At 54.9% G+C, this 15,418-nt stretch overlaps 2 protein-coding genes across 2 annotated transcripts; both read left to right on the top strand.

Annotated features, from left to right (window-relative positions):
* Positions 1-2,617: 2,617 nt before the first annotated feature.
* HOXD11 (homeobox D11) lies at positions 2,618-4,788 on the top strand. The gene is made up of 2 exons (XM_039250126.1): positions 2,618-3,398; positions 4,132-4,788. Exons 1-2 carry the CDS (start codon positions 2,618-2,620, stop codon positions 4,365-4,367), a joined length of 1,017 nt encoding a protein of 338 aa, XP_039106057.1. The 3' UTR covers positions 4,368-4,788.
* A 7,020-nt stretch (positions 4,789-11,808) lies between these two features.
* HOXD10 (homeobox D10) lies at positions 11,809-15,268 on the top strand. Its single transcript, XM_039250122.1, has 2 exons — positions 11,809-12,931; positions 14,300-15,268. Exons 1-2 carry the CDS (start codon positions 11,977-11,979, stop codon positions 14,575-14,577), a joined length of 1,233 nt encoding a protein of 410 aa, XP_039106053.1. The 5' UTR covers positions 11,809-11,976; the 3' UTR covers positions 14,578-15,268.
* Positions 15,269-15,418: the final 150 nt, after the last annotated feature.

Raw genomic sequence — 15,418 nt, 5'->3', positions numbered from 1 at the left:
CGCCGCTGCAGATGGCGCACCCTCCCCCGCCAAAGCGCGGCTCCAGGAGGAGCCGCCATCGCCATGTCGTTGAACTTGAATGGTTCCGTCCTCCCCATTTCCCTCTTCGGCGGTCATCAGGCTCCGCTTTGGGGGGCAGCGGGCTGCCTGCGCCCCACCCCGTGCGAAGAGAAGGTGCGAGAATTTTCCGCACTCCCAGACCCATAAAGACTCGGCTGGCGGGGCGGGGGTGGGGGGGGTGGGGGCCGCAGCCGCTGCCCTGGGTCCTGAGCGGCCGCAGGGCCAGTGTGCAGTGTCCGGGGAGCCATTTTAGGAGAGAGATCCAGGGGCGTCGACCACAAGAGAGCCCGAAAGGGAGAGGCTCGGGCGGGGGATGGAGATAGGAGGCAGATAAGTGTGTTGGCGGTCTGGACGGAGGAGAAAGGGGCGAGCGGGAATCTGAGCGAGGGTGCCAGCTGGGAGGAGGGTGCACAAAAGGATGGGTAGTTTAGGGGGCTGGGGGAGTCTCCTTGCCCTCCAGTCGCCACCGACCTGTTTGCGCAGCGTTCGGAGGAAAGCAGAGGTGGGAGGGGGGCGGAGGAAGAAGAGTGGGAGGGAGAAAAGGAGGGAGGCGGAAAAGAGGAGGGGGGGGACATCGGCCAGAAAATAGATATGAGTTCTGATCACCCGCCTTTTCTCTGTCTGTCGGTATGGTGGGCAGAGCTCACCACACGGGCACTGCGGCAGCCGGGGCCAGGGAGGGAGCCAGCTTCACAGCCTGCGTCGCCTGCCCTGAGCGTAGGGTTGAGGCCCAGAACCCAGTTCTGGGATTGCCTGGGCAGAGGAATCTCGGGGACAGGGGCAACTTCTTGCCCTCGGTTCTGGGATTTGGGTTTGGGGAGCTTCTTTCTGAGAGGCTGATTTTTTTCCCTTGGAAAGGGCTGGCTCTCCCGGAGGTGGGAGTCCAGGCCTCGCCTGCCCCCACCCCCGGGTTAGGAAAGAGGGACGCGGCGGTAGCGGAGGAAAGGGAGGCCTTGGGGCAAATGGATGGGGGGCCCTCAGGGTCAAGTGCTGCGGAGAGGCTCAAGCAAGGAGGAGAGAGCTGCTGAGAGCACGCCCCCCTCCCAGAGGCGACGGACCACCTAGGGGAGCCCCGCTGTGACCATGCCGGCCTTGGGGCACCGCAGGAGCCTAGGGGAGACTCGGCGGCGTGGATGCGTAGGCCTTGGCGGGGCTCCGAAGCAGAGAAGGGGCTGGATGTGAGGCGGGCTGGTCCCAGTCCAGGCCAAAAAGCAGAGAGGGTGAGGAGGGTGGAGGCGCCAGTGGTTCGTCTCCGGCTTGGTAGGGAGTGGGAGGCCAGGCACCTTTGGAGTAGGACTTCAGATCCTTTTGTTCACCAGACCCCCCACCTTCTAGAAGAGCACGGGGCGTCTCCGCTGGCTGAACTTCCTCCTTGCTTGAGCGTTGGGAGAGAAAAGGCAGAGCGGCGACAGGGAGAGCACAGAGGTGGTGACACAGAGGCAGGGGAAGGGAAGAGAGAGGGGATCAGGACACAGAGAAAGACGGGGGGAAAGGAAATGAGGAAAGGAAGAGGGAGGAAGAAGGCAAGAAGATCGAGAGTCCGATGCCCTACAGACTAAGCCAGCCAGGAGCCCCAAGAAGGCAAGAGGAACAAGAGAAGGGAGTGGGAGAAGAGAGGACAGGAGAGACAGATGTGAGAAGACTGAAGGGAGACGAAGGAAGGAGAAAGAGACAGGAACAGAGAGGAGGAGACAGGGCGAAAAGACCCGAGCGGGCACCGAGGCCCTGGCCTGGGCGAGCCCCTGGTAGCGGGTGGGCGTGGGTTTTTTCAAGGCTGGCACTCGCGCTCCTGGGGTCAGGGATGGAGAGAGCCAAGTTATTCCGCGATAACCGCGCAGAGCTGAGAAATATGTAAATCAGGGCTCCTCGCTCCCCGAGAGTGGCGCAATTACGCCCCTTGAGCAAGAAGCAACAAGCTCCTGGCGGGCAAGCTGCAGAGGGTGGCGGCGTCGCAGGGGTGGGAGCGGCTGCAGGAAGAGGTGTAGGGGGTGGGAACCTCACAACCTCACACCTAGTCCCCTGTGCCCCGGGCTGGGGCTCCCCCCTCCGCTCTCCGCTCCTCTCCCTTCCCCCTTCCTCCCCCTTCCTCCCCCTCCCTCCTCCTACCCGCCGCCTTCGGTCCGCGTACTTAAAGCGGCGCGGGCGGGCGGGCGGGCGGGCGCGGGCGGGCGGCCCAGCCGGGCGGTGGCAGATGCACCCAGCAGCGGCAGCCGCCGGCGGCGCACAGGTGACCGGCCTGCGGCGCAGCCTGGTCAGGGGGCGCCCGGAGAGTGCTGGCTGGAGAGGGAGACCGATCCGCCCCCAGCGCGCGCGTGTCTCGGCGCCAGGAGCCGTCCCGGGGCGTGTTGGCGAGAGCTGATATAGATATGAGGACATTTCTCTCCATGGCGTCACGTGACATAATTACCACCAGAATCAATCAAGATGAATTGCACGTCAGCGCCCGGTGGGGATTTTTGCTTAGTTGATCCTGGCCCAAGCCTCTTGTGCAATCGATGGCTCAGGTTGGCGGCGCGGGGAGCGGCCCGGGGCTCGCCGGCGCGCACGCCGCGGAGCCATGAACGACTTTGACGAGTGCGGCCCGAGCGCAGCCAGCATGTACCTGCCCGGCTGCGCCTACTATGTGGCCCCGTCGGACTTCGCCAGCAAGCCGTCGTTCCTATCGCAGCCGTCGTCCTGCCAGATGACTTTCCCCTACTCTTCCAACCTGGCGCCGCACGTCCAGCCCGTGCGCGAAGTGGCCTTCCGCGACTACGGCCTGGAGCGCGCCAAGTGGCCGTACCGCGGCGGCGGCGGCGGCGGCGCGGGGGGCGGCGGCGGCGGGGGCGGCCCCGGCGGGGGCGGCAGCGGCGGCGCCGGGGGCTACGCTCCCTACTACGCGGCAGCCGCGGCGGCGGCGGCGGCGGCGGCGGCGGCCGAGGAGGCGGCCATGCAGCGCGAGCTGCTCCCTCCCGCGGGCCGCCGGCCGGACGTGCTCTTCAAGGCGCCCGAGCCAGTGTGCGCCGCGCCCGGGCCGCCGCACGGCCCGGCGGGCGCCGCCTCCAACTTCTATAGCGCCGTGGGCCGCAACGGCATCCTGCCGCAGGGTTTCGACCAGTTCTACGAGGCTGCGCCCGGGCCCCCGTTCGCCGGGCCGCAGCCCCCTCCGCCTCCTGCGCCGCCGCAGCCCGAGGGCGCTGCCGATAAGGGCGACCCCAAGACGGGGGCGGGGGGCGGCGGGGGAAGTCCCTGCGCCAAGGCGACCCCGGGCTCGGAGCCCAAGGGGGCGGCAGAAGGCGGCGGCGGCGACGGCGAGGGGCCCCCGGGGGAGGCGGGGGCTGAAAAGAGTGGCGGCACAGGTAGGCACCCGGTGCGGGGTGGGCGGCTGGGCCGGGGGGCCGCGGGCGCGGGGGGGCGGCGGGGGCCTCCCTCTGCTTGCGCCGTTTTATGTGCTACTTTATAAGCGTTCGAAGGGGTTTATACATCCTATAAGATTTCCCGGGCCGTTGTAAAGTGTGTTTACGATAGGAAACCAATTTAGGTGGGCTTAAGGTAGACTTCGAGGGGACATTAATCGCTGCAGAGAGCTTTTCCCCAGTTTGGGGGGGGGTGGTGCTAGAGATCATGGAGTGAGGGAGGGGAGATTTCAAGCCACTTGGTGAGTGTGGACACTGGAGCCTCCTGCTTTTAAGGGGGGGTGGGGTGGGGAGATCCTTGAACTGGACTTTATCCAAGCCTCTGGCTGACGCGCGCTGCTGGCTGGAGTCGGAGCAGATGCCCCGGCGCGCTCGTGTTTCTCTCCCTTAGGGTTCCAACTCAGAGCCTGCCTTGTCCTCTGCTTCTCCGTCTCCGTGCCAGTGTGTGTGTGTGTGTGTGTGTGTGTGTGTGTCCGGGCGTGTACACACGTCCACGCCCGCACTCTCCTGTGCCCGCCCATATATCATCCCCCACGACGCAGGCAGGGCCTTTCAGCTGCGGCAGGGGACGTCCCCAACGGGCCGAGGCCTGGCCCTCGCGCGGGCCTGGGCGGCAGGCCGGGTGGGGGTGAGCAGTCAGCGGCCTCTCTCACCTCTTGGTTTCTTTGACTTGCAGTGGCCCCCCAGCGGTCCCGGAAAAAGCGCTGTCCCTACACCAAGTACCAGATCCGCGAACTGGAACGCGAGTTTTTCTTTAACGTGTACATAAACAAAGAGAAAAGACTCCAACTCTCTCGGATGCTCAACCTCACTGACCGGCAAGTCAAAATCTGGTTCCAGAATCGAAGAATGAAAGAAAAGAAACTGAACAGAGACCGTCTGCAGTATTTCACTGGAAACCCCTTATTTTGAGAGCTCCAGGAAGCACCCCTCTCCCCGAACACCCCAGTCACCCACCCTCCTCCCCACCAGCCTGCCCTTGGCAGGCCCACTGTCCTTGGGTTTAATGACGCCTCTTCTCTGTGGAACTCCACGATTCCTTCCCACGGTCAACTCGGGACCTCCCAGCGACCACTGCTGCCTGCGGACGAGGCCGGGGACTTGGCCGGATGGATCCTAATGAGGGGAAAATGGTAAATGCAAACGTCCCTTTACAATTTTACCGCCAATGTGCTGTTGTTCTCCCTCCGTCACTCCCAGTCCCCGTCGGGACGCTGTGGGATCTGTAGAGAGTTAGGCCGCTGGGTTGGAAGGCACTTGTTTTTGTTCTGAGTTTAAGGGACCCGACCTTCCCCCTTGGTGAATGCAGATTATTTAAACTCTGGGAAATGTAACTTTGGTCCGTCGTATCAAGGCATAAGTCACTGTGTTTTGTGTGAATAAATGGTTTCTAGTAAAATGGAGGTTACAGCTTCAACACACTATATGATTTTCTCCTCTTTAAAGAAGTTTAGTGTCTGGTTAGGGTATTTTAGTGGCCAGAACCTTCCCCCATATGCAACTGAAAATCAAGTGAACTAACTGCTTTTTGATCCTGCTGAAATAAGAGCAGCTGTCTCCCACTTTCTCTAGGTTACACTGGTTTTAAAAATCACTGTAGAGATGAGTTTCTGAACCGAGGATGTGACCCAGCCATGTTGGTACTGCTTCCTCCAGGCAATGAGTCTGGGAGAGCAGGAACCGAGGAAGGGCATCTCCTCCCCCCCCCCCCCAGTCCCAGTTTAGTGAACTTGGAATTTCTGGAAAGACAAAACCCATTTTAAAAAACTTGTTAGACAATCCAAATTTGCTCTTAACAAGCTGTCAAGGAGCCAGGGTCCCTTCAAAAAGAAACCAAAGTTAGAAACCTTCATTGAAAACAAAAATAGTCTGCCAAAACGAAGTCCCCAATGGTGGAAAAGGCTTGGGATCTTTGCTAGCGTCACAGCGGGCCTGCAGTAGAGAAGGTAAGACCCCTCCCTGGAAGAGGGCCTAGGCTGCAGACCCACTTCTCATTGCATTTATCGCTTCAAGTTAAAGAATGTGGTGGGGGCTGAACTGCACTTTATGTTGCAGGGCCAGGCCAGGCTGTTTACAAAACCTTGAACTGTCTAGACAACACCATAAAAGCCAAAGTTCTAAACAGCTTAATTGGGTTATATTATACACCTTCTGGTGGGCCCAAAAGAGATTTCCGCAATGTGCAATAAACTGTAGGAGTGAGAAAAGCATCTCTTTCTCTGAAAAAAGTAAAGTGAATCTTATGACTCTTAACCTCTCCTAAGCCCAAAGTCAAAACAAAAACAAAAATAAAAACAAGAGGTACAGTACTCCATGCATCTTCAGAGGGAATATGCATTTCCAAATGCACAAATTTTTAATTGCCAAAGTGGGGGGGGGTAGGAAAAACATAAGTGCATAAGTGTATGCCTTTGAACTTCCAAAATGTCAAGGTCATCACCTTTAACCTTTCTGAATAATTAGGCGCCTTAAGGTTCTTCTGTGATTTTCAGCCGCCACCCACTCTCACACACACACACATGCTTACACACATCCAGACCCCCACATGCATTTATGACCACACAGAATCATATCGGGGACTCACCATAAATCTAAGCAAATTCCTAATTTCAGGATCAATAACCTTAATTTCCCTTCAAACGTCTGTGTAACTCGATAGCAATTGACTTCTTTTTAAAATACTGGTTAGATTAAAGTGTCTACCAGCATGGTTTTTATACAGCTGGTATATACTGAGGTGGGCTTTTTTTGGGGGGGGGTGTCATAGATAGCAGTTTCCTCTGCTGTAATAAAGAACCATGACTTTAAAAGCAGGCATTTGAAAGAGGAAGCTCTAGTCAGATTTACACCTTTGCTACATTTGAAAAAAAAAAAAAACAACTGTTGCCCCATCAGATAAATTATTGTACTTTCCATGATATGCAACAAAACTAAAAATATTTATGCTGTTTTCCAAAGTGCCCCTCAACCTTTGGTGAAAATTGCAAGAGAAGCAAAGCCTACAATCGAATAATTTCGTTCGGAAGGGGATTCCTTTGTGTGGATTTCTGGGCGTCCGTTAAAATGTCAGTGCCCTAGTAGTATGGTCGTTGCAGGATCTTAAAACTGGTTTATTTCTTTCTCTCTCCATCTATCTTTTTTTTTTTTTTTTTTTAACCGCGTCTAAATGTAGCAAGCTTGTGTGTCCAACCCTTAGGTAAGCCGAACCGAGAGATACCATTTCCCGTTTGCATGGCCTTGGAGAGCCACACGGGGGCGTGCTCACGTTCCAGAAGCCGCGTTTGGCGGAATAGGCCGCGCGGTACCGTATCTTTCCAATACTGGATTCTAATAGGCAATCTTAGCCCGTTAGAAACCGGCGGCCACTAAGGTATTTGTTCGCTATTTGTTTGTTCTAAGCAGCCACGAGATGTGGGAAGTTGTATAAAGATAGGGAAAAGGGGGCTACCCAGATTCCTGAAATAGACAATCACCTAATCGTTGTCTCCTTAAAGATAAGACTGTCGCAAGGAATACCTTAGTATAACCTGGTGGTGTCGAGGGGAGAGTTCTTAAAAGACAAATATGTGCATTTCGAAATAAGCCATGCCACTGCGAGTTAATTAAATGAGAGAAAATCAATTTTCTTTTTGGTTTGAGTATGAAGAACGGTAGGAGTGTAGGACCAACTAACCCCTCCCCAAAACAGCATCCGCCTTGTGCGCTCTCCGACCGCCTGTGATGATTAAAAGGCTTTTGTTTAAGACAGATGAGGGCGCCGGCAACTTAGCCGAGTGTGGTCTCAGAGAAAATGAGCCATGAGCCGCGTTGGGACTGAGGGGATCGTTCTGGGTGAGGGAGTGTCCCCCTGTCCGGCCGTGCCTGGCGCCGGGTGGTATAGGAGGCTCTAGCAGAACTAGGAGTTGGGGCGTCTGGGCCAACCTGGGCTGGTGCGACAGTGGGCAGCGGCAGCCTGTCCCGGGAAACATTTACACTACAAGGCGGCAGAGAATGGGGTTTGCATTTGAAGCAAACGAGCTTTGGGTTTGACAGAATCCTGGACATTCTTTCCAGCCGTCTGCTGGCCTTGAGCACGGAGTTTGATTTTGGCACCAGCTCTTGGGAAGCAATTTGCTTGCTGCATGTCCTCCTTGCCTCCCACCCCCCTTTTGCCAAGCCGCTGGCTTTAAGGAGGGCCCGTGTCACCATCCTCGGTCCAAAAGGGAGGTTCCAAAAGGGAGGGCTGCAGGACCTGGGCTGTTCTAAGGAAGGGTGGCTGTCCTTTCTTTCCCGAAGTTCATTGTGAAGCGCCTCCCTCCCTCAGAATTAGAGCTGGCCTCCCGGCTCCGCTGTCTCTGTCTCCTTTCTCCAGACCCTAGACCAAAGGCCCTGGGTCCACCCCTGGGAGCTGGCACCGGCTTCCGTGGAGGCTGGCGCGCCACGGGCCCCCAAGTGAGGCGCCAGCCAGAGGCATAGGTGTTCCCCGCGGGCGCCCCTGGCTCCTGCCTGTCTGACCGCCGGTCTCCATTGTGAAGCGACGTTTCTTGGAGCCTAACCTGGGCCTCCGTCCAGGTGGGGCGAGAACCCTCCTCCCCAAATGTCGTTGCGTTCCTCTTTAGGCAGCTCTAGCGGGGGTGCACGTGGCCTTTCGGGGTCCCTGGGCCTTGGCTGGCAGCCTTCCTCAGACAACGGTCCACAGTTCCTTTCCTACCAGCAGCGCCCTACTCGGGCCTGGAAAAGGAGAGAGGACTGGGTTAAGACCTTCTGGGGGGCTGCAGACCCAATGCCTCCTGACTTGTTCAGAGCCTGTGGGGCTCATGGAGTGTGGCCATGGATCTTGAGTCACCGAGGTCTCAGATCCTGAAGTGGAAGGAAAATGAGCCAAGTAGGAGTCTTTTGTGTCTGTAACGGAAAGAGGCTCCCCAGCGGCCAGCCCTTTCGCACAATCTCCACAGACTCTTCATTGAGTTGGTGGTGGCTTCCCCAGCCTCCTCATTTGCCCCCCTGATTTCTTTTCACATTGGCTGGGAGGTGCACAGTGCAACCCGGAGGGGCTCCCTGGGGAAGAAGCCTTTAGAATGTGTCCCCATCCACTCTGTCCCCCAAAGAATGACACGGCCCTGCGGCCACTCAGGGCCCAAATTCAGGGTGAACCTAGGCGTCCCCAGGTCTACTCAGGCCCAGGGTCACTGCTCTTCTTCCTGGTGACAGAGGAGCGCAGATGCAAGCCACTTCTTGATTACAAATGCTAATTTCTTGCTAAAGCGACCCTATTAATTTTTCTCTGGGAAGAGCTGTGCCAGGGAGAAGGATGTTTTGGTACAAATATGGATATTCATCTCCTTTATAGCGCGATACTGATTTATTATTAATGGTAACTGCTCCAACTGATCTAAAGATGATCGAAAACAGCAGCTATGGACCTACATTAAATACTCGTAAGCAAAATACAGGCTGGCCTTGAAAGTCACTGCCTTTTCATTCCGTTTGCTCCATCTTAGCCTTAGAGTCTTAGCCAAATTTTCCATCCTCCCAGGTCCAGATCATCCTCCTGTGTTGTTTCTGGTTTTTTGGTTTGCTCCATTTTTATGATAAAATCACTCTGAAACACTGGAGTCTCTGGCCTCAAAGAACTGGTCGGAAGGCAGACATTTGAGAAAGAATAAAATAGAATTTTGCGATAACGGATTCCAAATTACATCTGATACATGTTTTCTGTGAGCGAAGGGGACCTGTTTAAAGCTTCTCATGTGGGGGTGACATCGAGCCCTAAGCCACTGAGAGTTGAAACAGAAAGGCCCCCCAATTCGGAAGGCAGATCCTGTTTGTTTTGGCGCACCGCAGACCTACGCTCCGCAAGGAACTGCGGGGTTTTAGCCTAATGTTTTCTTCATGTATAAATAAAGATTATGAAAGGGCTTTTGATGGCCATAAAATTCCCGATTAGATTAAACAGTCTTGTCTCGCGAGTGGAAAAGGGAGAATTGGACATCCGAGTTCCAGGCAGGCTCCCTGGCTGAGATGCGGAGGGACGACGGTCCTGGAGCGCCAGGCTGGCGTCAGGGCGCCTGCCGAGAGTGTGTGCAGCGGGCACTTTGTCCAGCCCTGGGCACGCTTAACTGTGGCCGGGATCATGATCTCCACCTTGCGATAAAACCATTTTGGGGGTGGTGGTCAGTGGCTGTTAGCTTTGACCAGGGCTGTAGTAGGCTAGAGTCAAGAGTTGCATTTTTTTCCCCCTGCTTCCCTCACCGCCACCTCCCCATCCTCAAGCTTAAAAACAGCCACCCCTGCGGAAAGGTAATGTTTAAACCTCGGGCTTCGCCAGCCGGCATCCCGCAGCCGGAGCAGTTAGAGGCGCCAGGCTTTTAACCTGACAATGATGTTGTATTTGAACAGCTGCGTAAAGGTTTAAAAGGTCTGTCTCATTGCCACCGTGGAGTTTTTTAAAAGGGGTTATTGTTTGGGCGAGTGCACTTAGAGGGGACAGGCAAAGTGGTCCCAAGGCTGAAAATAATGTTCAGCGCCTGTTTCCACCAGGCCAGGGGAGATGCCTTTTGGGGAGGGGGGACAAAGGGTTTATTGGAAAAGGTTTTTGTGAAGGAGTGAGCAGGCTCCTAGTTCCCCAAGAATGCTGAGGCGTGTTAATGAGCATCGGGCTCCAAAGAAATGTTCTGCTGAGGCGGAAACCCAATTTGCCCACAAGTTCAGTCTCTGGGCCTGAAATCCAAGGCCAGCCCATGACAAGGCGAGTGTGGGGAGAAGAAAACACAGACGCCTTCCTGGACAGAGAGAAACTGGTTCACAATCAGGGTTTCTGGGGCCCTTTTCCTCTCTCAGATGCTGGTAAGGGGATCTGGGAAGCCGGAGGACGGCTCTTGTGCCCTGGCCCGGCCCCTCGCCTAGGGCAAGCCTTTGGAAATCAAGGTTAAAGCTCCCTGCTGCTGCCCCCGGCCGGGGCTTCCGAAGGGCGGCTCACCCGCTAGCAACCAGAGAACAAGAAAGGAAGTTGTTGGAGAAGTTTCTCATAAAACTCTGAGTTTCCATGGTGGTGATGGTGGTTGTGCTTTAATGAGCTCGACCACAACCCCAGACCAAATCCTCTTTATAGAACTTTCCGTCACCAAAGGAAACAGAGGACCAAGGTTCTCCCACCTCCTCTTCTCTTCCCTCCCCTTACCCAAGCAAACCGGTGTCAAATAATTTTAGGAATTGTCCAAAACGATAAAACTCAACTTCTGACAAAAGTATAGCTTTTAATATTTGACGATTTGTGTTAAAACAAAAATTGACCTTCTTGGTTAGTAGCGAAGGGGAAAAATCAATAGTATAATTTTCAATAATTCATAAAGCGAACGCCATTATGCTAAATCTTAACTATTAATCTTATCCTTTACAAAGTCTCGATTGATTTGTTAATAAAATATCTTCCCGTGTGTGGCAACAGCGGGTATAACTCTTTAAAAACCTTCAGAAGCAAGAAAATTACCAAGTAGCCCAAGAATGTAGATGAGAATTTTATTGATCGCCCTGATTCTTCTTAATATGTATTAATAAATTCCACAACCTTTTGTACCTTGCACTTGTCAGAAACCAATGCTTTTACAAAATCCATAAAAGGAAAACATTTTTCTTTGCAGAAGAACCAAATGACACCTTTGCGTCTCCATCGCTCTCGTACTCGGCCCAGTCAGTTTTCTAAAACTTCTGGAGCCTGTGGGCGCGAGTTTTCCCCCTTTCCTTGAAAAAAAAAAAATTCTTTTCTTTCTCTCTTCCTTCCTTCCTCTTTGCTCATTACTATCAGGGTGTGTGGGGAGGGAAACCTCGGTTTCGTCTCCCGCTGGGAGCCGGAGGGACGCTTTCAAGGATAGCCCACTGCTGGCGAGGGATTGTCTACGGGGCTGAAAGCTCCCAGCGGCCCGGCCGCAGAGGTCGGGGTGTGGTTCTTCCGACCGCCGAAGGCTCAGGGCTCGGATAGCCCACGGGGGCGCGGAGGGGCCGGGAGCCCGCATCTCCCTCGGGCCGGAGGAGGGAAGGGACAGCGCCAGAGCCGGCCGGTCCTCGGGGCTCCGGGCTGGCCAGCCGCTTGGCCTCTCAGCCCTCTCGGCTCTTCTCATCTCCGCTGCCCACCATAACTTGGCCGCGTCTTTGCGTGAGAGATCTTTTCTGTGGACCCCAGGGGTGGGATGTCTCAGAGCCCGGGGAAGCCGACTCACCTTCCCAGGCTGCCCGGGAGAAATGTAACCAGCCGGGCCCCCACCCCCCGCCCGTGCCCCGGCTCTGGGGCGCGTTCTGCCCGGGGTGTGTGCGGGGAATGCTTCTGTGTGCTGGCGGCGCCACTGCACTCCGGCGTCCCTCCCCGCGCGTGTCCTCCCGGAGGCCCCTCTAGCCGAGACTTTCCTTCCGCCAGCGGGGCCCCAGAGGCCGGAGCGGGGGGACGCGAGTGGGGCCGGCCGGCCGAGCGAGCCCCGGGTAGGCTGGCGGGCGACGGAGAGCGCTGGGCCGGTCGTCTCCAGCGCGCACTATCGCGGGCGCGTAGTAGATGTCGCTGTTGTCCGTGCTTACGCGGCCGGCCGGCCGGGCTCTGGAGCACGTGACCTGCGAGGAGGCTGCGGCTCAAGGCCATTTTCAAATCTCATTGGCTTGGTTGTCATGTGGTCGGCAGAGGCATCCACAATTACACGGGGAATGTTTTCCTAGAGATGTCAGCCTACAAAGGACACAATCTCTCTTCTTCAAATTCCTCCCCAAAATGTCCTTTCCCAACAGCTCTCCTGCTGCTAATACTTTTTTAGTAGATTCCTTGATCAGTGCCTGCAGGAGTGACAGTTTTTATTCGAGCAGCGCCAGCATGTACATGCCACCACCTAGCGCAGACATGGGGACCTATGGAATGCAAACCTGTGGACTGCTCCCGTCTCTGGCCAAAAGAGAAGTGAACCACCAAAATATGGGTATGAATGTGCATCCTTATATACCTCAAGTAGACAGTTGGACAGACCCGAACAGATCTTGTCGAATAGAGCAACCTGTTACACAGCAAGTCCCCACTTGCTCCTTCACCACCAACATTAAGGAAGAATCCAATTGCTGCATGTATTCTGATAAGCGCAACAAACTCATTTCTGCTGAGGTCCCTTCGTACCAGAGGCTGGTCCCTGAGTCCTGTCCCGTTGAGAACCCCGAGGTTCCTGTCCCTGGATATTTTAGACTGAGTCAGACCTACGCCACCGGGAAAACCCAAGAGTACAATAACAGCCCCGAAGGCAGCTCCACAGTCATGCTCCAGCTCAACCCTCGCGGCGCGGCCAAGCCGCAGCTCTCGGCCGCCCAGCTGCAGATGGAAAAGAAGATGAACGAGCCTGTGAGCGGCCAGGAGCCCACCAAAGTCTCCCAGGTGGAGAGCCCCGAGGCCAAGGGCGGCCTTCCGGAAGAAAGGAGCTGCCTGGCTGAGGTCTCCGTGTCCAGTCCCGAAGTACAGGAGAAGGAAAGCAAAGGTCGGTATGAGCAAGTTGCCACCCCAGCGGGGCGTGCAGCCCGGGAACCCGGCAGAGAGGGAGCGCCTGGGTGCCCAGCATCGAGCCCGGGCAGCTGAGGCGGGGCCCGACTGGCAGGTGCCGCTCCTCCCGGCTTTTAGAGGGGCAGTCCCAGTCTCGAGGTGGTCCCGGCTTCTTCCCGGCTGCCCTGACCCTCCTGGCTAGTCCTGGCCCCACGCTGATGGCGCCTGGGCAGAGGAAGGGCTTGCCGGGTTTATTTTTCCTGAGCTAGACCTGAAATGCAACAAAAGAGGGCAAATGAGACCTGCGGCTCGTAAACACGGCCCCAGAACCTCCTTTCTCCCGCTCAGATTTGCAGTCCCAGCTTTGCCTTTCACCCAGTGATGATTTTAAGGTGGTCCAAGGCACCGTGTTCGTGTTCAAGTGTGTGCACCCCGCATCCTGCGAGCTTGGGGTGGCAATGGGATCGAAATGACTGGGCTGATTGGCGCTTGGGCTGGGGAACCGGACTCCCTACCTCTGTGGGGCCAGGTAACCTGGGCTTTGTCTGGGGAAAGTGCCGCAAGCTTTGCAATCCATTTGCAAAGAGGGCAAAGGCTGAAGGGAGGAGAATGGAATCTGCATGGCCCACCCGGCGGGCCAGCCTTAGGGCTGGGCTAGGGCAAAGAGCCAAGGGCTCAGGCTTTTTGGGAAGGAACCCTGCCCCTGAGCCTCTACCCCAGTGTCCAGAGGTGGGCCATAGTAAGAAGCTGGGGAATGCTTTTGTGCGGAGACAAGAAGGCATGAGAATTCAAGAAATTCTGGGGAGTACGACAATGCCCAGGCAGGTCGGAGAAGGTGTACTCGGTTCCTTGGTTATCTTTTGAAAGAGAAGGGCAACTATAAACCTGGTCGTGGGGCTCCCCGGCTGCGCAGGAGAAGTGGGGAAAAGTGGCAGACTTGGGGGCATGAGACAGCAGTGGGGTTGGTAGTCTTGTTCAGGCTGTGTTTTGCTTCTTCCACTCCAGCCCTGTTATGAGCTGACCACTTGGAATGTTGCTGGGGAGATCCTGAAAGTTTACTATTGTACACATGTTTTGTGCAGATCAGAAAGTTGAGAGAGAAAAAGAGAGAGGGAGGGAGAGACAACCCTAACATCGAGGGCAAGAGTACCCTCCCATCGTGTCATTTTGGGCATTTGAACTAACCTGGCATCAATTACAAATCCCTTCCAGGGCCCACTTCGTAAGAGTAATGTTTCATACCAGCATTTCCCAAAGCGGCCTGGCTGCCAGCGGGGTCATGGCCAAGGGTACATTTGAACAGACCGAGAGAGAGAAAAAAAAAAATCTTGATTTTTTTTTCTTCTTCTCCTTTTAATTTTGTTAGAGGAAATCAAGTCTGATACTCCAACCAGCAATTGGCTCACTGCAAAGAGTGGCAGAAAGAAGAGGTGCCCTTACACTAAGCACCAAACGCTGGAATTAGAAAAAGAGTTCTTGTTCAATATGTACCTCACCCGCGAGCGCCGCCTAGAGATCAGTAAGAGCGTTAACCTCACCGACAGGCAGGTCAAGATTTGGTTTCAAAACCGCCGAATGAAACTCAAGAAGATGAGCCGAGAGAACCGGATCCGAGAACTGACCGCCAACCTCACCTTCTCTTAGGTCCCAGGCCCGTCGGAGGCCAGGATCGGAGAGGGGGCACCGCGTTCCAGGGCCGAGTGCTGGAGGACTGGGAAGGCGGAAACAAAACCTTCATTGCTCTTTGTTTTTTGTTTTGTTTTGTTTTGTTTCCTGCTAGAATGTGACTTTGGGGTCATTCTGTTCGTGCTGCAAGTGATCTGTAATCCCTCTGAGTATATATATTAAAAAAAAACTAGCACGTGTAATTTATTATTTTTTCATCGTAATGCAGGGTAACTATTACTGCGCATTTTCATTTGGGTCTTAACTTATTGGAACTGTACAGCCTCCATCAGTCCATTCATCCATCCAGCAATGTGGCTTTTTCATGTTTTTCCTAACACAAAAGGTCTGTGTGTGTGGTTTAGTCCATGATCTCATGGCGTTTTGAATACATCCAGTACTTTAAAGTACTTAAATTACATATATATTTAAAAAAAAGATTAAGACAACCCACAAGCTTTGGGGGGGAGGGGGACTAAAAAAGCACATTACAATGTATCTTTTCACAAATGAATTTAGCAATTGTCCTTGGTGAGATGGAATATTGACGACTTATGCCTTGTAGCCTTCCCTTGTGGTGCATCTGTGGTTTGGTAGACGTACAAGAGCAACCTGTCCTTTCTGTGCATGTTCTGGTCGCATGTATAATGCAATAAACTCTGGAAACGAGTTCGCGCCCTCTGCTTTCTGAAATGGACATATGTTTCGGTGGAAATGAAAGCCTTTGGTGAGATGATCTTCCTGTTAAACTGCTTGTTTGGGGCGGTTGTGGGGGGCGGTGATAGAAGGCAGGGGAAGGAAGAGGAGAGAAACTGCAGGA

This window comes from Hyaena hyaena, unplaced genomic scaffold, assembly GCF_003009895.1.
Source record: "Hyaena hyaena isolate Hyena2069 unplaced genomic scaffold, ASM300989v1 scaffold_359, whole genome shotgun sequence".
NCBI classification, from domain to species: domain Eukaryota; kingdom Metazoa; phylum Chordata; class Mammalia; order Carnivora; family Hyaenidae; genus Hyaena; species Hyaena hyaena.
Note: the sequence above shows the minus strand (reverse complement) of the source record. Positions and strands in the feature narration are given on the sequence as shown.